The sequence below is a fragment of the Neopelma chrysocephalum genome, unplaced genomic scaffold, assembly GCF_003984885.1.
Source record: "Neopelma chrysocephalum unplaced genomic scaffold, ASM398488v2 Primary Assembly neopelma1_80b, whole genome shotgun sequence".
NCBI lineage: Eukaryota > Metazoa > Chordata > Aves > Passeriformes > Pipridae > Neopelma > Neopelma chrysocephalum.
Window position 1 is genome coordinate 6,654,779 of NW_020897742.1, and position 23,815 is coordinate 6,678,593.

The window sequence follows — 23,815 nt, forward strand, 5'->3', positions numbered from 1 at the left end:
GATTGGCCGCGTGGGCGCGGGCCGCGCAGCGGGTCGGTGCGCGCGCCAACGCCCTTCAGCGCTGGCTCGGCCGAGACGAGAGCGGCTCTTTCTCTTCGCCACAGCCCCGAGCGCGGCACCGACCGGGCGCGGCCCGGCCCCACAGCCCGGCCGACACAGGTGAGCGCGGCGCCGCGGTCACCGGCGGGATGGGCCCTGCTCCGCCGCCTCCTCCCGCCCGTGTCCTCCATTTTGTGATCGCGGCGTGGAGCGCTCGGCGGCCCCGGGGAGCGGGAGGCGCAGCCAGCGCCGCCATTTCGCACCCGCCGCCTCTTCCTCTTCCCGCCCCGCCGCCGCTGGGGCTCCACCGGCCACCCCAGCTCCCCCCGCCGGCCCTTGGGACGTGGATGCTGGGGCCACAGCCGCAGCCGCGCCCGCTGCCGCGCACCAGGAGCTGCCGTGCTCCCCGCCGGCTGCGCGGGGCGCCCACCGGGCCGGGGTCGGCGCTGCGGCCGCTGGGGCAGGGAGGCCCGGGCCCGCCGCGCCCCGCCGGGGGGAGGCGAAGCGTCCCGGGCCCCCGCCCCAGCCTCGCTTGCCCCGAGGGAGGCGGGTCCCGCGGTGGTTTAACCCCCGCCATGCTCTCCCGGGGACGAGCACGTCTCGCTGCTTTTATTATGTATTTTCTTCCCGCCAGTACCGGCGTTCTTGTCTGCCCGGCTCCCGCGCTCGCCCGCGGCGCTGGTGGCACACGGGGGCAGGGATTTGGGCGAGGGCCCCGGGCTGGGTGGTGACGAGGGATCCTTCCTCGAGTCCCTGTTCGGCAGCATCTTAATGTGCTCACGTGGGGCAGGGAGGGAAAGCGGGGTGAGGAGTTTCTGATGGAAAACCAGCTATTTCCAGTGCCTGGTCGGCAGGCTGCCGTCCCTTGGCTGGCACCGAGCGTGCCTTCCCCGGCTGGGTTTCTAGGTCGTGGTTTCCCGAGGGGTGGACCCTTGGGACCAGTGCCGCTCCCCATAGCCCTGCGTGGAAGGACTGGATGCTGCAGCCCATGCCTCCAGGAGAAGCACCTGTAGGTGGGGAAGGGGAGGCAAGGCTCGAAGCGATCCTCGTTTTTTGTTGGTTTGCGAGGGGTGCCACAGGATCTTGTTCGGTGGTATTTCATTCCCGGCATCATGGTTACTGTCTTCTTTTGCCAGGTTTTGAGGCGCGTTGTCGTGTTGGTAGTGTGACATCCCCAGCTTCTCCTCCTCCTGCTACCACACTGCTCTTGTCCCATTGCCAGCCACCATGGATAAGACCGAGTTGATCCAGAAAGCCAAGCTGGCTGAGCAAGCCGAGCGCTACGACGACATGGCCACCTGCATGAAGGCGGTAACGGAGCAGGGCGCCGAGCTGTCCAACGAGGAGCGCAACCTGCTCTCCGTGGCCTACAAGAACGTGGTGGGGGGGCGGCGCTCGGCCTGGAGGGTCATCTCCAGCATCGAGCAGAAGACAGACACCAGCGACAAGAAGATGCAGCTTATCAAGGACTATCGGGAGAAGGTGGAGTCTGAGCTCAGGTCCATCTGCACCACGGTGCTGGTAAGTGGGGACTTTATTTTTTTTATTCTTTGTTGTTTATTTTTTTTCTTCTGTGTTGTTTAAGAGAAAGAAATGCAGTATTTATGGGTGCTGCTGTACTTGGGGAAGGACTGAGGGCTTGGCTGGGGCATATCATGCAAAGTGTTATGCTGAGGTAAGGGAAGTCAGTGCAGTAACTTCTACAACCATTATGTGGGTCACCATGATGAGGATGGTCATCTGCACTATGCTATGGGCCCTGTATATGTAGAGGTATTTGAGATACTCAATTTTGAGAGTCTGTGAGGTACATCTATGAATGGAGTGATCCATATGCAGTATTTTACCACATAGTTGCAGAGGTAACAAAGAACTTAGCCTTGTGCCTGTCTGTGCTGTGGTTAGTAAGCTTGTCAGTTTGTAAGATAAGCTGAAATGAAAATGTGAAAACCCCTTTATTCACATCAGAGCTAATAAATTGCAGAAAGCATTTAAACTGTGTGTGCATTTCGTTTACTTCTTATGAGGAAAAATACTCACAAGGGGTCCTTAAGAGACATTTTGAGGAATTTTTTAACATAAAGTATGGTTTTTAAAGTGAGACACCTGTATTGAAGATGGGAAAGAGAGAGATGTAGAAATTGGCTTTGTTAGATTCAAGGTGATTTCTCAGGGGTATCTTTAAGATGAATTTGCAGTAATTTTGGAATAATGTAAAACTAATGTGTAAGGACATGCTTGAGCTATCAAGCGAGTATCAAAGCCCAGAAATATATTTCTGTGCAAGCAGAATTCTAGATGCTCTTCATAGGAAAATTGTACTGCACTGTAGTGGGAGCTCAAGAGACATGTGTCATCAGTGTGGAGGCTGCTGGACCCTGTTCTACATGACCTGGGAGTTATGGCTGCAGGAAGCTGGATGTGTATAATGCAATAGTAATTGTGTGGCAGATAATCTTCAGTGGTTTATTTGCTCCTCTTAGTTACTTTTTTTTGGCGTCTAGTATTGCTCATGTGAGAATAGGAAGAAGCAAGTCTATAAGGAAATAAACAACTTTGAGGTAAATTTGTCCTAGATTGGTTTAGGAGACATGAATTGAAAGGTGACTGGTTTGGAAGTAACTGAATTTGCTTCTTGATTAAGTGTTCTGGCTCACATACAAGTGAGTACTTCTTTGGATTGTGCTGAAAATACCTGTATGCTTCCTTGTATGCTGCCACCTAGGTTTGTTCTTTCTTTTTTTCCTAAATCAGTCAAACTGAGTTACCTTTTCTTGAACATAATTTTGAAATTTGTTAGCTTTATGAATCAGTTGATTCCTTAACATATTTAAGAGTCCATGCTTTCCAAAGGAGCTGTTTCTGCAGTTACAGGTGTAGTTAAATTGTAAAACTTTCGCCTTTGTGAAAATCTTGTGACTTGTGTAGGGTTCCTGTTTCCTGTGACAAGAGTTTCACTAGTACGTGTGATGAATTGCCAGCGTTTGTGCGGTTGTCACCCTTCTTGCTCTGCTCTACTCAGTGCCCCACTTCAGAACTAACTCCTTGTACCTCCACATAAACCTCACTCCTCAGACTTCTTAATCTGCCTTTGTCCTTCTAGTTTCTAGTTGCTAAAAGAAGGTGATGCATAAAATCTCCTACTGGTTGCTGTGCTATCTTGACAAGGGGCTCGTGCTTCACACAATGTCTATACCAAAATTATTCCACCCACATCCAGTGGTGGCCAGCAGGTATCCTGGTAGCCATGGTAACGCAAACCTCTGATGTAGGGAAAGCAAGCTCTTCCTGTACTAGATGAATTTTTCACTGTGTTCTAGTCTTTCTCTGTTCTCAGCAATGGCCTGGTTGGCAGCTCTCCCCTTCCAGCATGGAAGGCTGCAGGAAGTAGTGAAGACTGAAACCTACAGCTGAGCATGCTTGTCCTGTCCTGTCCTGTCCTGCTGCAAAGGTGTGCCTTCTTTGGTAGGAGATGTCAGCTATCTACTGCAAGCCTTCCCTTTTTTAATCTTTCTTTGAGGGCCATGTGCAGTTATGTTCTGTTCTGATTCCCTCCCTTTCCTCTTGATCTACCACTCCTGTGATCCATGAGTCAGCATCCGAGAGGTTGGAACTCATGAGCAGGATTGGTTTCCTAAAACTGAGACACAAAATGGTTTTGGCTCCTCCTTCTTTGAATGATAATGTCTTCTGTACTAATACTGTGGTAAGTGCTTGTAGCTTTTTCAGATCTCTTAAGTTGAATCTGAGATGCTTTTTTGATTCTAGGAAGGCGGCTAAACTGAAACAACTGCTGGCAAGTAGTATGGAAAGGTTGCTTGTCATCTGGAGTATTTAGATTTAGCAAGGGTGGGTGTGTTGGGTGGAGTGTGACTGCTGTTAGTCATACTACTAACAGTTTTTTCAAAAAGCTTTTTTTTATTGCTGGTATAGCATGTTTCTAGATCTTCATTTAGAAATACTTGTGCTAGCATTAAAAATACTGCTATTTTTTTACTAAAAAGGCAGCAATGGTGAATCTGTAGTTAGTTTTTTCCTGTAGAAAATGCCTCAAGCCATTTAGGTAAGGCATTGTTTTAGGGCATGGTTTGATAAAGAACTTAAATTTATCAACACTAGAATACAAACGTTCAAAATTGTGTTGAGATATGTCTATATATATAGATATATAAAAATAAAACTTTTACCAATTATTTAACTGTCATTCTGTAACTGCCTATCTTGCAAATAGGAGTAGGTGTTATCGAATGCTTTTTAACTGTTAATTTCATGACTGGTCTTTCAGGTGAGAGTAGCTCTTTAATGGAGAAATGGTATGACTGACAAACAACTTGCACAAGTATTTTATTTGAAAGGTACATGAGGAGGTTTTATTGAAGTCCCTGTATTGATTGACTAATTATTTGGTAATATAGAGAATATTGAATCATCCCTTATGACTCATAGTTAAAACTGTTCTTGAAACTGTCTTGTCGAGTAAAGAAACAGGTTGGCAACTTAATTTTTTTCAGGGTAAAGTTGAACTGTATTGTTTCATATACTCTCTGAACACAAAGTTCATTTTTCTTTCTACCCTCTTGAGTGATTTCAAGATAGATACTAGATAAAGTAGAAGGGATGGATGCAGCAGCAACTTTCACATAATTAGTGAAATCACGTGGGAAACTTTGAAGATGGAAGGTACAATATAAGACCTACTTTATTGTATGCACACTGCTGTCTAGTGACATTAGGTTTTAAAAAAGGGTAACTTTTGAATTGGAACCTTTCTGGGGAAGCAGATTAAACTGGTGTGTTCTCTGAGAGCCTCAGTCACTTTGTGTGGCGATCATTGGTGTTGCATTCAAGCTTCTTTGTTCTTTAGAGAGAAGTAGTGTAAGGAAGGGAGGGCACCAACCCTTGCCTGGAAATGCTCTTCACTTGCAGATTGAGGGTTTTTCCACCTGTGTATGGTAGTGCTCTGCATGTGTTCAGTATCTAGGTTCTGATATGTTGGATCTCTTCATAGAGCAACAGAGATGAGATTTGATAACTGCTTGGCCACAGTTTAAAACTTGATGAAGATGCAACAGCTAAAATCATTAGGGCTTGGACACAGCAGTATCTCGATGGTTACTTGATTCCGTTATCTCTGGCTGAAACTTAAATGTGTAAGATTCTTTTAAATTTTTGTGTAGAAAAGTTATGTTTTTGTATAGAAAAGTTACGATGTTTTTCAGTTGTTTCCAGACATCTGTTTTACAGTGTCCTCTGTACACATTTATCCATTGCACTGTATCAGGGCCATGCTGGCCAGTTTCTTTAGAAGTGAGCAAGGGCATGGTGAACTTTTACAAGTGAAGGAATGGAAACATTACTTGTGCTATTGATTCTTTTCAGCACTCTGTGGGAGTGCCTGCAGTGAAATAGTCTTGAGCTATAAGGTGTATATTATCTCAGTTTTTACTGTCTTAAGGCTGAGAGGTTGCTTGTAAATGTTTGATTTTCTGTGAGATTGCAATGTTAATTGTTGAAAGCATGTATTGGTGTGTTGCTCTTGCCAGTTCTGCTTTCTTTCCTTCCTCTCTCCCTCCCCCCCAAGGTTGCAATGTTGTTCCTACTACTGCTTTGCATAATTAAGAAACAATAAAAGCTAATAAGAATGAGTAAAAAAAACCAACCATGTCCTCTTCTGATTATTATCCATTTTGTAGATGTAAATTTAATCACAAAAAACAAAAATCTCCATACTAAAAAGTAATGATCAAAGCAGGTTTTTTTTCAACAGCACAAGTTCATGGCTCCATTGAAAATGAAGGTGGTATATTCTTGCAGCAGCAAATAGGTTCCTTATGTCAGCTAAAATATCTGATGTCTGATAATGAATAAGCTTTGACTGTTTCCTTTTCCCCTACTGTTTCCTTTGGCTTATGGAAAAGTGAGATCTTTATTTTTATATTGCACATGCAGAAATTTGACAGATTCGGTAGGTATCAGATTGGTGTTGCTATATGAACAATTTACCAGAGTTTCATGTCTTGGGAATCCTTTGTCTCTGCTTTTCTGTTTTCAGTGAACAGACAGAGTTCGTACAGAAATGTATGGTGTTGTAGAAGTGAAACTGAGTAAAAGGATATTACATACAGTCTTTTGATACAGGGAACTATGTAGGATGCAGTTTTATTTTGAAGGTCAGGCATGCTAATCACTTAATACTACTTTTGGACTTAGTTGTTCCAGTCATCGTTGGGACAGTGTTTCAGGTGTTGCTTTAACTTACGAAAAGTGAGAAAGTAACTGCTATGAACTCATCCTTTTTGAGTGACTGAATAAAAGGACTGGCCACTACATGAAAGTCAGACCTTAGGTTGGGAACATTACTTCTTGGCAAATCTAGAATTGTGGAGTAAATGTAAAGGGAATGTTTGATTTGGAATAAATCATCTTTTTGATCTATGGAGAGGGAGTTGATTTTCCTTTGTGTTCTCAGCACAGCTTCTAGCAACCATCAACACATTTGTGATAAGAATTGTGGAACTTTAATGAGTGAATCTTTTCTAGCTTAATATGCTTAAAACTGAAATTCGTGATCTGAACTTGGCTTATTCATAGTTGTACCTTGTCTCACATTGTCCTTCAGTAGAATCTGCTGCTGGAGTACTTACTTTTGTAAGTATCCTAAGAAAGGACTGATGCTTACAGAAACAAAGCCTAGAATGCACTGAGGTTCTTGAACAAACTCAAAATTGTTAAGAGTTCAGCTAAAAATAGTTCAAGGAATTCTGATGGTAGCTGAGGCCTCCATCCCATGCAGTCATTGCTTACTGCCCCTCCCCCTGCAGCTGTATGCTATCCAGAATTATTAAATTTCTTGGAGGACATTTGCTGTTTTAGTGGCTTACCTGCTAGGCAGTTGTCTCAGGCATTGCTGCTACCTTAGATGCTAATCTGGTAGGTGCCTTTTTGAAGTAAAACATAGAAGGCTGTATATCAGAGAGAACTTGATGAGGAAAGAACACACTCAAGCTTGAAGGTTATTAACAATTGATTTCTTTATGATGGCACAAACTGGGGTTATTTAGCACGTTATTAAAGCAGTAGATTGTACCAGTTTCTGTACAGACACAGCAGCTTGATGTTCTGTTTTCAGTAATGGGGGATGCCTGATTTTCAGAGGCAGGTAGTGAGAAAAATGGCAGGGGGAAGGCTGGTAAAAGTGCGTAGATGTATTTTATAAGAATGGTAGGTGAAGGTGTATGCTTAATTAATCAGTTTTTTCATATTTAGTTTTATGCTCCTGGTCTTTGAGAATGATGGGTCTATTGCCACTGGATGTTACGTGTTGTTTGTGTTTAAGTGCTTTTGTACTTTTCAATAAACTTGAACCTAATTTTATCACAGAACAGGTAAGGTAAGTAAGACTGTTCTTGAGCACTGCATTTGTGGCACTTAATCAATTGGACAGGTGTTTACAAGTTTCTCCTTATCGTTTCTGCTTCCCAGGAAGCTGGAACCAACATCAGAGTACTTCACCTGAGCACACTGCTGATTTGTAAGCTTGTCATTTGCTAATTCATCCTGTATATCTGAATATGTACCAGTGTCCAGTTTGTGTGAGCTGGGCACTTACAGGAAGCAGTAAAAATAGTTTAAGTGCAGAGTTTCACGTCCTGTGGTCTGTGCACCCAGCAGAACATCAGATGTAAAGACCTAGGAACTGGAAGTCCTGAATTAGGCACAGTTTTGCTCATGCCTTTCTTAAAATTTGTTAAAGGGATCAAGGGTATGATTTACTGGTTTCTAACGTTGATAAAGGTTTATTACTTGCTCTGTTACTCTTTATTCTGTCCTTTAATGTGTATGATCCATTTACTGAAGTAGTTGGATATCTCTGAAAACAGAAAAATTTCCATTTGCTCTGATAATAAGTTTTCTAAATACACCATGTACACTCTTACCTGACTGACAGACACATACTTCCTGGATAAGACTTCTTCAGGAAGTTTTGTTCTGAAGTTGAATACATTTTGCAAAATTCTCATAAGCAGAAATTGTTTTTAATAAAAGTAGATAGCAGGGCCTTAGCAAAAAGTCAAGGCCCACTTGCTGTGAGAAATTGTTGTAACCAGGTTATCTTAAATGTTGGCTTCTAGTTTTTCTGAGCTAAAGGTTAGACTTCATTGTTGCAGATTGTCTTGTTTGGGGAATAACGAAATACTGGCACGCTCCTAATAGACTGAATGAAATAACATATTGCTGGGTTTCCTTTGAGGTGAAGTTGGACAATGCAAAAGGCTCTTCCAACTGCCCGAAGTGATGGGAAGAAAGTGCATCTCTTGATTATCATTTTGAATTTCAGTGATCCCAAGCCTCTGATCAAAGGCTCCCAAACAGAGAGCAGAGCTGAAGCAAGTAAAAAATTTAGGGTCTTCAGAGTTTGTTTATTATATGAAAGAATAGTTTTAAAAATCAGTACTTTGCATAAGGGCAACATACTTTAGGCCCACGTAACTCCTACGTGCTGTTGTTCATTTTGAGTATTGTTAGTCTAGATATACCTCAGTCAGTCATTTAATCATTTATACCTTCGGACTTCTGTAGCTGCAAAGCATAGAAGTATTTTTAAATGAGAATTTAGACTTTGCTGTCTGTCATATTATGAAAGGTCACAAATGGAGGATGGTGGAAGAAGCTTTTAGATGATCAGGATTCTGAAGGGAAAATTTTCATGTCTATAATACCTATTAGAGGAGAAGAACACTTGAAGTATTTTGAGGAATTAGAAATATGAGAAATGCAATCATAGGAGAATGTTAGAATCAATTTGAGATAAATCTGTCAGATACCAAGAAAATTTTCCTGTAGGCTTTTGGCTGTATTGTATGGCCATTACTTAATGAAAACTTTGTAATTGTTGAAAAAGGGAATGACTTTTTTTTTTTTGAAGACTCATTTCTACATTTCATGGGGGGGAATCTGGAAAACTTTAGGCTCTTCCTTAGAAACTTGAATAATTGTTTGACTTTCACTGGATTGTTCATTCTATCTATAGAAAGAAGAACTTGCATTTCCACACATTTCTAATTCCTGGCTTACATAGTTCTCTGGGGACCACAGAACTTTCTAACTTCTTGTTTTAGGAGAAATGTAAGCAGTGAATATAAATTCTAGATTAAAATAATCTCAGGCCCAGGTGGGAATAGCATGGGCAGACGTGCTACAGCTCAGGCTTCCAGTGCCTTTGTTAAGTGGGATTCCAGATACTTCATTCAGGGCCAGTCCTAAGTATTGACTGCCAGTTTTTAAAACTGTGTAGACAAAGACACAGAACCAAATGGAAAAGACGAATTAGGTCACCCTCTCCGGTTCCATGTCAGGTGCGTTTGTCTCTGCTTTCAGCAGTGCTTTGTTGGGTCATCCTAAGGCTGTGCCATTGCTGGGAAGGTGCACACATATTTTCCTCACTACATAAACTGACACACTATTAGTCTTAAGAGGTCTGTATGAAAATTACTTAATGTTCTCCCAAAAGGAGTTGATGCACAGAGCTTGAATGCTGAAGGATGAAGAACTTAGTTCCGCTGAAATCACACTGTTGAAAGTAAAGTGATCTTACTGTTGCAGCAGGGGACTCTCCCTTTCCTGTCAAGAAAACAACTGCTGAATGTTAAAACACACCTAGGCTGCAGTGAGTCATACTGTGGACTTTGGAGTGACTGATTATACTTGAAATAGTCGAAGTCTTAAATACCAATTTGCTAGACGATTAAAACAGGCAGTCATTTGTGAGTAGAAGCTTTATTGAAAGGTCTGAGCCCACACGGATCATCTGTGCTGTCAGACACTTCAGAACATTTGATATGTTTAAATTCACATTTAAGTTATATTGAGGGAATATGTTGGTCTGAGGTGCCTCACCAACTTTCATCTTTGCTTTTTACTGCAGTTAGGGTGGAAACCATTTCTCTGTATGCTGCTTGTAGATGTTTTTTCTCATACTGGGTCTGGATGGACCCTCAGAAATACTTGAGACTGAATAATGTTTCCGGGTATTTTGCATCTGCAGCCGTGGCTGAATTTGTGGAGCCTCACACACTTCACATAGTGTTCCTGTGGGATGCAAGCTGCTCGTTTAGATGAGGCTCCGATATTGAATCCATGTTAAGGGCGGTGAGTTAACTTGCTAAAAGAAGTGTTGACATGCACTCTGTGTATGTGCATTATTTTTAAGGAACCTTGTCTCAAAATAGGTTTGTTTCGAAACAGTTTCTTCACTTGCATGTGACTTACTGGTTCTGTGGGGTTTGGCCAATAAGTATGTGGTACAGTGTTAAGTAGCCAGTTACTTGCCGTCACCCAGGTGACATCTGTTCTCGTGGTGAGCTTCAGTGCTCCTTAAAACAAAAAACCCAACAAAATAACAACAACCACTCCCCCAAAAAAAACTGGGGAAAAAAAACCCCAAGCACTTTAGAGCTCAAAATAGGGAACATTCTGTGTTGGTTCAGGAAGGGAAGGAACATCTGGGAAACAATAATAAAACTCAGTCTAGTTCCTGTAGGACCTGTGATAATCAGTACCCTGTGGAATGGCAGCACCGTCTCTGCTGGCAGGTCTGAGAAAACTTGGACAGCAAAGAGCTGAAAATCAACCTGCTTTTTTTTTTTTATACAATTGAACTTTTTCCATTATGCAGTGAGGAGGAATATAATTTTTTAACATTATATGCATTGATATTTATTAGTTTGTTCTTCTGTAAAAAAAAAGCTTAATGCTATTGGATTATGTTTTCTCTAGATGTTTTCTGTCTCATGTAAATTCAAGTCCAGTGAAAGATACTGTATAAAGTTACTAAAACCTGCAAATACCAAATACTTCCCACAAACTGTTAGAATGTTTGCTTTTAAAAATAGCCTTTAAAATTATATTCCCAAAGGATGAAGGTGGTGTTGAAATAAGGTGTTTTAAACAACTTGAAGTAAGATATATGGACCTTAGACTCAAGGATATTGCTGAAAACAGTCTCACTTGAAAATCAAATTTTATATAACATAGACTTTATTTAAAAACTTCTATGCCAGCCATTTTGGACATTGACACACTCCTCTTTGCTAAATACAATGCAGCATCTTAACCAGTTATACTTATGGGGGCAAACTTTTGGAGAGTGTTGCTGCTTCTGATGGTTGCTTTTACACTGACTTTTTTCCTTCTAGTGTAGCAAAAGTAAATGATAGACCATACTGGGTGAGAAATGCAAATGACAAGGTACATCAGTACATAGCATAACATTAAATAATTTGATGCTGGTGATGTCACCCAAACATGTGGTAGGTGTTGACATCTGAGTGATGGTGACATTGTAAATATTTTGGTTTACTTCAGTTTACTACAGTGAGAACTTCTGTCAGTACCTAGGCACGTGGTACCTTTAGCTTGCTTTGAAAATTGACCTCAAACTACTTGGGATGAGTAAACATCTCTGGAGCTGACCTGGTTCTTGTTCATCCTCTGGAATTGAGCAGTTAAATGTGAAGAATAATCCACTAGCTAGCAGTATTGGAATATATGAAGAGACTTCTACTCACGTGTTTGCTTTTCTTACTGAAGTCCCAATTCTAAATGGCACAAGTGCCATTAGTAGGCAGCTAAAAGGTCAGTTTGGTATTCAAGATGTTTTTTTCCAAACTCATCTTTGCTGTTGAGATTTTTTTGTAGCAAGATATGTGGGAAGAGACGACAGTACACATCAGATAGGAGTGGTATTTTTCTGCCACTTGAACCTACCCTATGGTTGTACAGAAAGTAGTGTACACTGTGGTTGAACTTAATGTCTCAATCAGTCTTGCCTTTTAAAATATACTTAGATGGGAAGAGGGTGACGGGACTTTCTGTTTTGATGTCAGCTTTTTAAAGAAGATGTTGCCCTGAAAATAGCAGAAAGCATATGTGGAGTGGGACAGGAACATGAATGCAGGAGAGGTGTGTGCAGTGGATTGTAAGGAGAGATTGGCTGGATGCACACACCACAAATAATTATGAAGGAGCTGCTTTGTCTGTGTCAGACACTTCAAGTAACAATATGGCTGACATACTCCTTCAGGGCTTCCTTTTCATGAAGGTGAAATAATGCGATAAGTGATGAGAGCAGATATATTGACTTAGTATTTCTGGCTCGCGTTAATTGCAGTGGTCAGTTAACACCATGTGTTCAATCCTTGATCCTGCCTAAACAGAGGAGAAAAGGGACTGAGAGGACAGTTACTCAGCTGGGAAAGAACAAAGTAGAACTGGAGAAGGATCCAAAAAGGCCGTTGAAATGGAACTTTCACTTGGCATGTAGAGGAATAAGTCTGCCAATGGAGAGAAAAAGAAAAAAAATTAATTTTCAGCTTTAAGGGGGAAAGAAGTGAATTGCTGCCAGGCTCCTAGCCTGCTCCCCATGGCTTCTTCAGGCAGCTGGAGATCTGCTCCAGGGATCGGTAGTCCTTTGTTGCTGGCATCTCTATAACAGATAAATAAATAAGCCTGCTTTCTGTAGGAGGGGAAAAGAATATCATATATGAGATTATGATGCTGTTAGGATGACAAGAGGGTTAGCACATTGTGGAGGTAGAAATAAATTGAGATGGATGAGCAACACTAATGAGAAGTAGGGTGGGGAAATCCTGTCATGGTATAGGAGGACCAGCACACTGCTTGAGAATAACATGTCAGTGTGGGGGAAGCAGCAGCAGCTACCAACCCAGACTGTCACATTGCAAACCTCTTCTAATGCAACTGCAGTAGGACATGAGGGGTGTCTGGCCTGAGAGCGCAGTTCTGAGAGTCACCCCCCAACAGGGCAGGGCAGCAGCTTGAACATGGTGTGGCTTTCAGGGCAGCGTCTGAGGTGTGTTTGGTGTTGGACAGCACATAATTGCTGGTTGTTCAGGGCCTGGTGATGGCAACGGTTGCAGTTCTTAAGCAGTGGTGGCAGCTGTATTTTGATACATAAAAGGGATGGGTGGGTTTGCAGTACATGAACATGGATGGTGGTCTGCTGTATTGACTGACCTCGTCCCAGAGTCATACCTGTGGCAGTGCTTGTCTCTCCCTAGGTGAAGTTATCGTGAAAATTTCAAGATTGTCTGAGGTCTGCTTCATTACTTTGGCTGCCTGCGTTCATTTTACTTAATATCAGCTGATGTTTAAAATAAGGATTCCTGGCTGATTGCTGTCTGATGGAAAGGTAAAAAAGCCCAAGTGGGGGAAGATAAGGGAACAGATGTAGGAAATCTTGAGTTTTCCTGCCTATTAATGACTCACAACATTGTAAAGTAAATCATTTGGCTTATTGTGCTGTCTGCTCTCACTGCCCCGCCAAAATTTTGTCTGTTAGAGGAAGGTGCCTTCCAAGAAATGATGATGATATCCTAAGATGAATGTCTCACAAAATATACCAAATACATTATTGATTTGAAAGATAAAGCCTGGCCTGATAAATAATTAGCTTCACTCAAAGTCTGTTTTGATTCTCTTCTAACCTGTGTGATTCATAACAGAGATCTTGTTCCATCTAAGGCTGTTAAAACACCAAAACCAATATGTGAAGTCCAGAACAAGGATGTTCCACCCTGGCTGATAGAGGCACAGGTCTCCTTCTTACCATGTGTTGTGTAAGGATTAGGAGGCCCTCAAGATGAACTGGGAGTGGGAGCTGCTGGGCAGCTCAGCTCCTCTGTGTAAGGAGTGCCTAGGAAATAACCGACTCTGCTGTCTGAAAAACTACAGTTCACTCTCAGCATCCACTTTTTTTGTGTAAGTTTCTGAGAAATCTGCACAGAACCACTGGTTTTCAGACCTGCCGAGTGAAGTCAACACTTTCAGGGTGCATTGACACACAGGCTGCGGTGACGCTTGTTTGTGGTAGGGCTGGGACCATGGCAAAATCTTTCTGTGTTCCTGGAAGAAGTGTGTGGCCTATCCCGTCTGGGGCAAAAAAAAAAGTGGGCATTAATATTCTAATTTTCAGGTTCAGCTTAAATTGGACATGGTAAAACTTTCCTGTAAATGTTCTTCAGTGTACACCAGATTCCAAGGTTTTAATATTTTTAAATCATAACCAAGCCAGATCAGTTATGCACAGTACTGTAGTGCTAGAGCTACCTCCAAAGACAGAATTTTGCAGTAGGATCAGTAATATTTTTGTGTACTAAGTTTACAATAATTTTTTTGTTTTGGAAATCATAAAAGAAAAATGCCTGTTTGTTCCCTTGTTAATATAGTTGTAATATCTTCAAAAATTTTATTTCAGCATTTAAAAGATGAATCAAGGATACGGTTTTCCCAAATACCTGGTTTAAAATGCCACACAGTATCTTTCCTGCTTGTCTAGTCAGTGCTCCTTACACTGTGGCATAGTTTTTCATAGCTAGTCTGAGCACACGGATAAATCATGTCTCTGCTGCTTAACACAGTCCCAGCTGTAGGATGGCCTTCAGAGGTTCAAACATGAGGCATTTAAGGAGCCTTTCTGAACATAGTTGTATTTTGTGTCATGTTTCATCATTCTGGGCAGTTTCCTGTAAAATCAGACTTTGATGTTAGACTTGAGGTTACTGGGTTGTTGTCTCTGAGACTTTGAAAGTGGTTTGTGTAGTGTGCTTTTGTACCTGGCATGGACATTGTCATAGGAGAAAGGCATCAGGAAAACACTGAGCCAAAATGTGAAGGTTTTTTCATTGCAAAAACCTGTAGGATGGGAATAACTCATTCTAATATGGAATGACTCATGCACGGTAACAGTGTTAATATGGGGTTGTATTACCCATCTGCCTGCTACCTCTTAACTCTTGTTTTGAAACATACCTAAGGTTTTGGCTGCATTTTCCATAACACCAGTGAGCTTTACTATTTCTATATGCTTGCTCAAGCCCTTGCGTACTTACTTGACTGTGTTAAGCTGTTACACAAATTCCTCACTTAGCCCTTTGCCAAACTAGCCAGTGTCTAGGCTTTGGCAGTGTTTTTATAGCCTTATAGAAACTCTTAAAAATGTCTGTCTCTGATTTGGTAGGTGCCAAGGGTATGTCAGGCTTGTTATCCTCTTATCCTCCTGCTATTTTATCTAGGGTGGTATCAAGGGTAGTTGGAACTCTGTACTGTTCCTTAATGCCTCCGTGGGGATCTCTGGGGAGCTTATCTGGGTGCTCTGTGCGGTGTTACATCCATGGGACACACACTGTGTGGATGCAGAAATGCTTTTTTCACCCAGCTGGAAGTTCTGTATTACAAGTGTCAGTTTAAAATAGCCACCAACACCTGGAGTGGACTTGGAATGAGTAGCTGCTTTCAGCTGGACTGTTCTGCTCCCATTGATTATTAAAGGAAGTAGTAATGGTTTGGTGGTGTGCATAGGGAGTAGGCTTGTGACTGAAATTAGCTTGTTTTGATTATAGTGCTGTAGTAGCCAATTAAAGTGCTAAGGATTTTTGTGCTGAAACCTTACAGTTCCTTAAATGTTTCCTTTGTAGCTGCCTCAAGAATTTGGATACATGTTCCTGTAGCAAAAATGATAATTAACTAGCCAGGTGTAAGCTATGGAAACTTTCTGATCCTTTTATGACCTGTTTACTTTCCAAATAAGTGAATGTAGATCTTTATCCCTTAAATTTCTAGTATGATGCTGCTCTGAGTATTGCAGGGTTTCCCTGAGTCTATTGGAACTTGCATCTTATGTCAGCTCTGGAGAACGTGGGTGGTTGTGGTAATGAGTTGGGTTTAGGGACAGGGTCACCCAGAAGCTGCTCTCCTCCTTGTCAGTTCCCAGAACTACCCTGTTTGCTGGGGAAAAGTCCTGTACCTCATCTCTCCTTTGCCTTCACCCCTACCTTGGAAGGACTAGGAGTTCTTACCTTGCAGCCTTGGAGAGAGACTTACCTTCTCTTGCTGGAGGCTTGTAAACCTTTTCTTGCCCTTCTGGTGATCAGGTAGGAGAGCTGTGAGCAAGGGAAGTTATGTTAGCATAGCTCAAGGTGTGCTGGAGAGCACTGTATAGCTCTTTCCATTCCAGGCAGCGGCAGGGCAGATATGAGGGATACCTCCCAGCTGTGCTGGAGGAGGTGTTACTTTACAGCCTTGCAGAGAGCTGGTGCAGTTTGAAGCTGACTGTCGACTGGAGGGGTTTGAATCCTTGACTCTCTGTGGAAGGTGGACTGGAGATTCCTTATCACACACAAGTCTAATAAATGCAGTTTACGCAAAAAATAGAGTTGTTTTTTTTCCTGTGAAGTGGAAATAAAGTCTTATTTATAAGTATCTTTGAAACTTTCTGTATAGTGTTTCATTTTTCCAGTAAAACCTTACTGGTTTTTGAAATGAGAAGTGCATATCCTGAAACTAAACTTGGTTTTGAAACTGTACTCCAGATAAACCTTTTCTTGTTATGTTTTTTGCAATCTGATCAGATGGTTGTTTGTTCACCTTAATGTAGTCTCTAGCTTTGTGCTTTTACGCAGTTTGTTGAAATTAGTGTGCCTCTGTCTAAAATGCTCTTAAAACTCCTTTTTGCCTTGTAGCAATCATTGGAGTCCATTTAGACTTCCTGGAGAGAAGATTGAACTTAGTTGCAGTGGTGTTTGCAATATGTCAATGTCTATTTTGTTGTTGTTTCAGGACCTGTTGGACAAATATTTAATAGCTAATGCAACCAATCCAGAGAGCAAGGTATTCTACCTGAAGATGAAGGGAGACTACTTCCGATACCTTGCTGAAGTTGCCTGTGGTGATGACAGGAAACGTAAGTACCTTGTGATCTCAGGTTTTTCACAGCATAGGAACTCTGGTCTGTGAGCAAAGGACCAGTAGATGTACAGACTCTGGATTCACTGAGTTAGTTGTGTTTCAACTGGAAACCTCCAGTGTTGGAACACACAGAGAGTGACACTCTGAATGGACCTTAAGCATAGTATGCCAGGGAGTTTTAGCTGGTGTTCTGTCATCTACCTGAAATTTCTGAGTAGTTGTTCCATAATGCTTATTTAAAGCTTCTGGAAAACAATGTAGGTGAAGGTGTGCTAACATATTTAATGTCGTTTGTTTGTAATTCTTTGCTAAAATACAGTTGATGGGGGAGAGTAAACAGATCTCTAAGATTTTGTACTCCATGATGGAGTCCTGTTGATCTACAAATTTTAACCATGTCACTGTGAAGCAGAGTTCATTGTAGTCACCTAAATTTATAAAGAGGCAACAAAATCACTAGGTCAGTACACTAGCCAGAAAGCATGAGCTGCACTCTTAAATGACTGACTTTCATGGAGATGATACTGTCCCTGTAATTTTAGTTTGTGCTTTTGGATCCAGCAGAAAAGGCCTGGAAACTGCCACTTGATACTGGGCATCCTGAGAATGTGGAACATTCCTAGACATTAGAACATGGGTGGTTGTAAGTACGTCAGGAGCCTCTTCTGGGGTAGAATTTAATTCTCTATTCAGAGGATGTATTGAATTAATTACTAGAACTGTCATGCAAGGTGCCCAGATACTGTTGTGATGTTAAAAACTCTTGGTATGGCATAAGCCAGTGATGTGTTTCTACATAACTAACTAAAATTAGTCCTGGAGTAATGCTGTGACACAAAGGAGAGGGATTGTTGGAGCAGGTGGAGCACTGCAGGGACTGTCCCTTGGGTTGGGTCTCACAGCATTGGCCGGTTGAAACTGATTGCATTGCAAAGCGGGAGGAGAGGGCTGATGTCACTTAAACAAAGGCTTCATTGGTTCAAGGTAGCAGAGAAAACCTGTCTTTGGCTTTCACAAAGTTCATCTGATTTATATTTTGTATCTCAAGCAACAGTTACAAATCTGGGCTTGTCTGAGCAGAGAAATACCAGCTTTTCTTGGCTAAAATGACTGCATTTAAATGACATGCACACTAATATGGGTGCTTACAGTGGGAGAGAGATTGATTGATATAACCTTACTAGCAGATGGTGGTGGTGTTCAGGTGGGAAGTTACAGCTTGTGTATCACCATGCAGACGTTTTGTGCTTGACTTCTTGCAAACTTTAAGGAGTTTCACTTTAAGCTTTTCTGATGTTCTGCCTCTAAGCATCTGTTTATTTTCTCAGCTTCAAATATATTTCATGTACTTACAAGGTAATTTATTTCCTGGATTTGCTAGGGGTTTTTTACCTTTTTTCACCTGTTCTCAACAGATTAATAGTCCATTAGCACTCATTACAGTGTAAATACAGGAAAACCCAAATCTGTTTTGACTCTTGAGTATTTATTAGATTTTACTACCAAACTCTTTTACCAGCATTTTCTAGAGCAGCTGCAGTATTAGCTCCTCCAGAGAGCTCTATTTTGAGCTCTGGCAATGCCTTTCTTTTCCTGCAATCTCCTTCCTTTCTGCAAAATGTTTAGGGTGGCTGTTGGCCCTTTGGTTGTCTATGGAAGTGAATCTGGAATAGGCTATAGGTAGCATTCCTGCAGTACTCTCTGGCCTGGTAACCTCTTTTCTCTGTGGTATTTATTCCAGTTATTTTGGGCACAGCCTCGGGTTTTTTATCTTGACCTCCACACCCAGTTTTTGGAGGCAGACTTTCATTTTTTCAGGAACATGCCATGCATGCCTGCCAAACTTCCTCAAGAAGTCATGCTTCACACACAGTAGCCTTCTTTATTCTGCACACCCAACTCACATGAGCATGTCCATCATGTGCAAGGAATGAAGTAGGAGTTCTGTAATGCACAAATGCTTTTTTTCCCACCTGAAGTATCAAAGGCCACTGAGGTAATACATCATCATGGCCAGGCTTCGCAAACGAAGATTTGGGAAGGGCTCTACCCACATTTGCTACAAGTGCGCTGGTGGCTAAAAAGGCCAATACGAGATAGACAACTCCGGTTGCAAAAGGCACAGCAGAAAGACTCCTTAGGTGGTAAATTCTGCAAGACACGATTCTTTATGCATTGTCTTTTTTCCTCAAGAGTGATCCTGTGTGCGTTCTCAAAAGCATCAGCAGCGTTATAGATGGTGTGTCTCCAGACCTCCCAATTGGAGGCCAGAGTAGACCAGTTATGGTGGTCAATATGGCCAAGGCTGAGATGTTGTTTCAGGGAGTCCTTGTATCTTCTCTTCGGGGCTCCTCTCTTGCGGCAGCTGGTGGCAAGTTCACCGTAAAGCAGGATCTTAGGGAGGCGGTGGTCCTTCATCCCGGAGACGTGCCCTGCCCAGCGCAACTGTGTTCTCAGTAACATGGCCTCAATACTTGTGACTGCTGCTTGTTCTAGAACAGATGTATTGGTCACATAATCTGACCAGTGAATGTTTAGGATTGTATGGAGACAGCGCTGATGGAAGCGTTCTAGGAGACGGAGGTGGTGGCGGTAGATGACCCATGATTCGGATCCATATAAGAGAGTAGACAGCACTATGGCTCTGTAAACACTGATCTTTGTATTTTTCTTCAAGTGTTTAATCCGCCAGACTCTGTGAAGCTTTCCGAAGGCACTATAGGCCTTTGCTAACCTGTTGTCTATCTCTCCGTCAATCTTACCATCCGAGGAGATGAGGTTACCTAGGTAGTTAAACTGCTGGACTGATTTGAGCTCTGATTCACCAATGGTGATATGGGGATGATGGAAGACTTCCTGAAGTGCTGGTTGATAGAGAACCTCTGTCTTCTTTAAGCTGACTTCCAGCCCAAAGAGCTCAGCAGCGTAATACAGTAATCTTGATTATTTGTATTTACCAGGTTCTGTGTGTTATCTGTCTCTTGAATACCTTTGCTCTGTAGTAGCTTAATTTGCTCCCTGTGTTTCAGCAGCTGTACTTAAAATGGGTGTAAAATCATTACCTGGAATAAAGTGCAGTGTTTTGCTAAGAGCAGTTCAGTTCCCTACTAATGGAGTACTTGAAATGGTCACGTCTTGGAAAAAAAAATTAAACAAAAACAACCCCCCAAAACACTTAAAATTTGTCATTCTTTTACAGAAACAATAGAAAACTCACAGGGAGCTTATCAGGAGGCATTCGATATCAGCAAGAAGGAGATGCAGCCAACACATCCAATTCGCTTGGGTCTAGCTCTTAACTTCTCTGTATTTTATTATGAGATTCTCAACAATCCTGAGCTTGCCTGCACACTGGCGAAGACAGTAAGTTACTTTTTTTTCTTTTCTGTACGACCACAGGGGCAATAGAAGAGAGTTCATGCTTAAAACAGTATGAATTACTATTTCCTAGAGTTTATGCAGGAAATTATCTATTTAATGTTTCCGGTTTCCAAGCTCATAATTAGTGGGATTAAAGGGGTTCAAGCAGGCTGTATTTATAGTGTGACTTAAATTTTCAGCAACATGGCAAGCTTTTATTATGCCTTTATTATGGTTTTGTTTCAAATAGAGCAATTCAGGTCATTAACTTCTAATGTTGCCCTTTTTTTTTAAGCTACCTTGCTGATAGATTTAGCTTCTACTTGCTTAATGATAGTTAATAGAAAGGCTAAAGATGGTTTAATTATTCCAGGCATTTGATGAGGCTATTGCAGAACTTGATACACTGAACGAAGACTCATACAAAGACAGTACTCTCATCATGCAGTTGCTTAGAGACAACCTAACAGTAAGTTGCCTTTTTATGTGCTATCTGGTTCTGTAACCATGTGTTTGATTAGTTAGACTGAATTTGTGATTAACAAAGCCTTTATTTCACTCTAGTGCAAAGCATAGCACTGACTCAGGCTGTTTACCTACGATACCTTTTCATAACTTAGTTTTAATGTTGTGTAAGTTACTGTCAACTTACATGTTGTTCATGCTGTGTAATCTGGAATAACAGCTTGACTAGCTCACATTCTTCCTGGTTTGATGGCCTTCTCAGTGGAAGGGAGAAGGGGCATTCAGCTAACCTAATGTACAAGATGAGGCAAGGAGTTAAACCACAATAATCCATGATCTGTCAGGGATTCATCCTCAAACTTTTTTGATGACTACCTCAAAACGAAAAGTTTTTCCTGTTGTACATCCAGTGTAGCTTGCTTGATTCATTGTCCTGATTTTCTTTTAAAAGAACTGAAATTTCAATGTATTAAGAATAAAATCAGTTCGTGTTTGAGTATGTTGTTGTAATGATTAACTATTTAAGAAAAGTGCCTAATGGAACAACTAGGTTCTATTAAAATATGAAACTAAGACAGTTTTTCAAGGAATATCCTCTCTGGATATTCACTGTATTTAAAATTATAGCAACATTTGTTATTTTGCAGTACTCCTTCAGTAGAAATGTCTGTTGTTAGCAGTATAAAGTGCTTAGCTTTGATAACCAAAATGGCAATTGACACTTCCAGGATTCAGACTGGTGTGTTTGAAATGGAAGTTACCTGTGAAGCTGCTGTTCAGGCTTGTAGAATGTCCTGGGATCGATGGCACAGCGTGCTGTTAAACACAAAAACTAGAGCCATTTAGAACAGTTTGCTCTGCCCCTCTACCTGAGGGCATAGCTGGTTGTGCCCTGCGCACAGGGAGCTCTTTCCAGTTACCTCTCCCAGCAAGTACCGGAAGCCAGGGCTGTGCAGTGCCACTGCACTGGTACTTTGTAGAGATCCTTAAGTCTAATTCATTACCATTTCCATACAGTTGTCACTTTTTGGAATTCCAGCTGTGCTTCTGAAAGCTGATATCGTTTTTCTCTTCTTTCTAGTTATGGACATCAGACAGTGCAGGAGAAGAATGTGATGCTGCAGAAGGTGCAGAAAACTAAACTGCACGTGGGGCGTCATTCTCCCTTTCCTTCTCAAGAAACCTTTTTACACGTCTCCATTCCTTATAGCTTCACTTGGATTTCCTATAGCAAAGAAAACCCATCCATGTGTATGGAAATCAATTTATAGTCCTTTCACACTGCAGCTTTGGGAAAACTCCATTCCTTGATTTGTGTTTGTCCTGGCCTTCCTGGTGTGCGGTTACTGCTGTAGAAAAGTATTAATAGCTTCATTTCATATAAACATAAGTAATTTCCAAACACTTATGTAGCGGACTAAAGTGTACCTGGTATTTAAAAACAAATCTGAACCAGTTCCTGCCAGTTGACTGTTTTGTATTACAGTAAGATATGAAAATGTAGTTAATTGCAACTAAAGAGTGTTCCACATAGCATTTAATTCTCCACATTCCCTTCTTATTCTGCAGGGTTTCCTTTCCATAATTGACTTTCACATGCTACTGTGTATTCGTTTCAGTAGGAATATGGAAGTACTGGGCCAGATCAAGTTGAGCATTTAAAGTTTGGAAAATTATAAATTGAGTTGCTTCCCGTATCATGTAATACAGAAACTTGTGTGTTCGAAAACAGGGGCTTCTCTTAATCTTCAGTTGCTGCTGTTTAAGTTGATATCCCTTCCCAATAAAAGTTCACTTACACTCCTGCCTTTGTAGTTCTGGTATTCACTTTACTATGTATTAGAAGCAGCATGTTACTGCTGGAGTACAGGCAGTGCTTTTTGGCAGACTGAAGTGCATGTCATTTCTTAATACACTGGAATGGGAAAACCAATTGAAGTTCACATGTCCAAGTATAAAATTTAGTACTTTTCCATGCAGGTTTGTGCACATGTGAGAAGGTGTCAAGTTTGTCCAGTGATTGTTAGAGAGTTTGGACCACTATTGTGTGTTGCTAATCATTGATTGTAGTCCCAAAAAAGCCTTGTGAAAATGTTATTGCCCTCTGTAACAGCAAAGTAACATGAAATAAAATTACATTTTATAAACCACCTACTGTTGACTTGTAACAATTCCATGTAATAACTTAAGGGCTAAACTTAAATGTAAGTATATCTTGTGCTGGAAATGTCTCTCTCAAATTTATTGCATACTTTTAAGAAGTCTGCTCTTAATTGAACTCATTTTATGAAAATATCCTAGATAACTTTTCATAATTAACCTGACATGTGGACTTCTTAGTAACTAAATCTGCTAGAGGAAATTGCTTTACCTTAATAATGACCTAAGAAAAGAGAGCCAATTTCGTGATACTCTTTCATGGCTTGCAAATATCCTCATCTAAATTACGCCTTTTTTTTTTTTGGTAATCTATTGAAATTCTCCTCCCTGTTCTCCTGTTGTGTTTTTTCACTGATGGACATCATCACGGTATTCCAGCTACATGTCTAGTAATGCAGAGGAATTTGTTTGGCTCTAGAATGTTAGTTTGTGTGCTGCCACATCATAATATGCTTTCTGTTGTTCTTAGACTGCTTTTAGTGTTACTGTGTTCCCCTATTTTTGGAGGTTTTTGTAATAATATGTTGCTCTGCTTTTTTTTTTTTCTTTTCTCCCCTAGGTTGCTTAAGAGTTTTTTTCCTAAACCTCTACCTCTTAGTTTCCCATTTTGGTGGGTTTTTGAAAATATTTAACTCCTATTAGTGTCCTGGCTACACAGGATATGACATTATGAAAAAGGATATATTACTACTCCTTGCAGGCTTTTGATGGTACATCTTCCACCTTCCATGTTTTTGTTCATTCTTTGAGTGTGCACAATGAGTGTTTCTACAATAAAACTGTTCAGATTCTGTGCTTCAATTGACATGCATTACTTTAAAAAAAATTGTATCAATTCCATTTTCTTCATGCAGTCACTTTGAATTGCTGTCAAAGTATTGTGTGGCAGGACTCTACATAAACTCATATGCTTCTTAATCGGTGTTTTGGTTTCGTAATTTCTTACCCTCCCCCCTGCATTTCTTATTGATCCTTTATTTGTTTCATAAAGGTTTTTAGCTCGTAAATGCTGCCATTCTCTAGTAAA

At 41.3% G+C, this 23,815-nt stretch overlaps 1 protein-coding gene across 1 annotated transcript; it reads left to right on the top strand.

Annotated features, from left to right (window-relative positions):
* YWHAQ (tyrosine 3-monooxygenase/tryptophan 5-monooxygenase activation protein theta) lies at window positions 1–23,589 on the top strand. The gene is made up of 6 exons (XM_027690354.1): window positions 1–159; window positions 1,176–1,560; window positions 16,675–16,798; window positions 20,003–20,166; window positions 20,537–20,632; window positions 21,710–23,589. Exons 2-6 carry the CDS (start codon window positions 1,267–1,269, stop codon window positions 21,767–21,769), a joined length of 738 nt encoding a protein of 245 aa, XP_027546155.1. The 5' UTR covers window positions 1–159; window positions 1,176–1,266; the 3' UTR covers window positions 21,770–23,589.
* The last annotated feature ends 226 nt before the right edge of the window (window positions 23,590–23,815 follow it).

What these genes read in the sequence shown, in the direction of transcription:
- YWHAQ (XM_027690354.1), top strand. Translation starts at nt 1,267, where the DNA reads ATGGATAAGACCGAGTTGATCCAGAAAGCCAAGCTGGCTGAGCAAGCC. An exon ending in CCATCTGCACCACGGTGCTG is followed by an intron (nt 1,561 to 16,674) that starts GTAAGTGGGGAC and finishes TTGTTGTTTCAG; the next exon opens with GACCTGTTGGACAAATATTT. An exon ending in CTGTGGTGATGACAGGAAAC is followed by an intron (nt 16,799 to 20,002) that starts GTAAGTACCTTG and finishes ATTCTTTTACAG; the next exon opens with AAACAATAGAAAACTCACAG.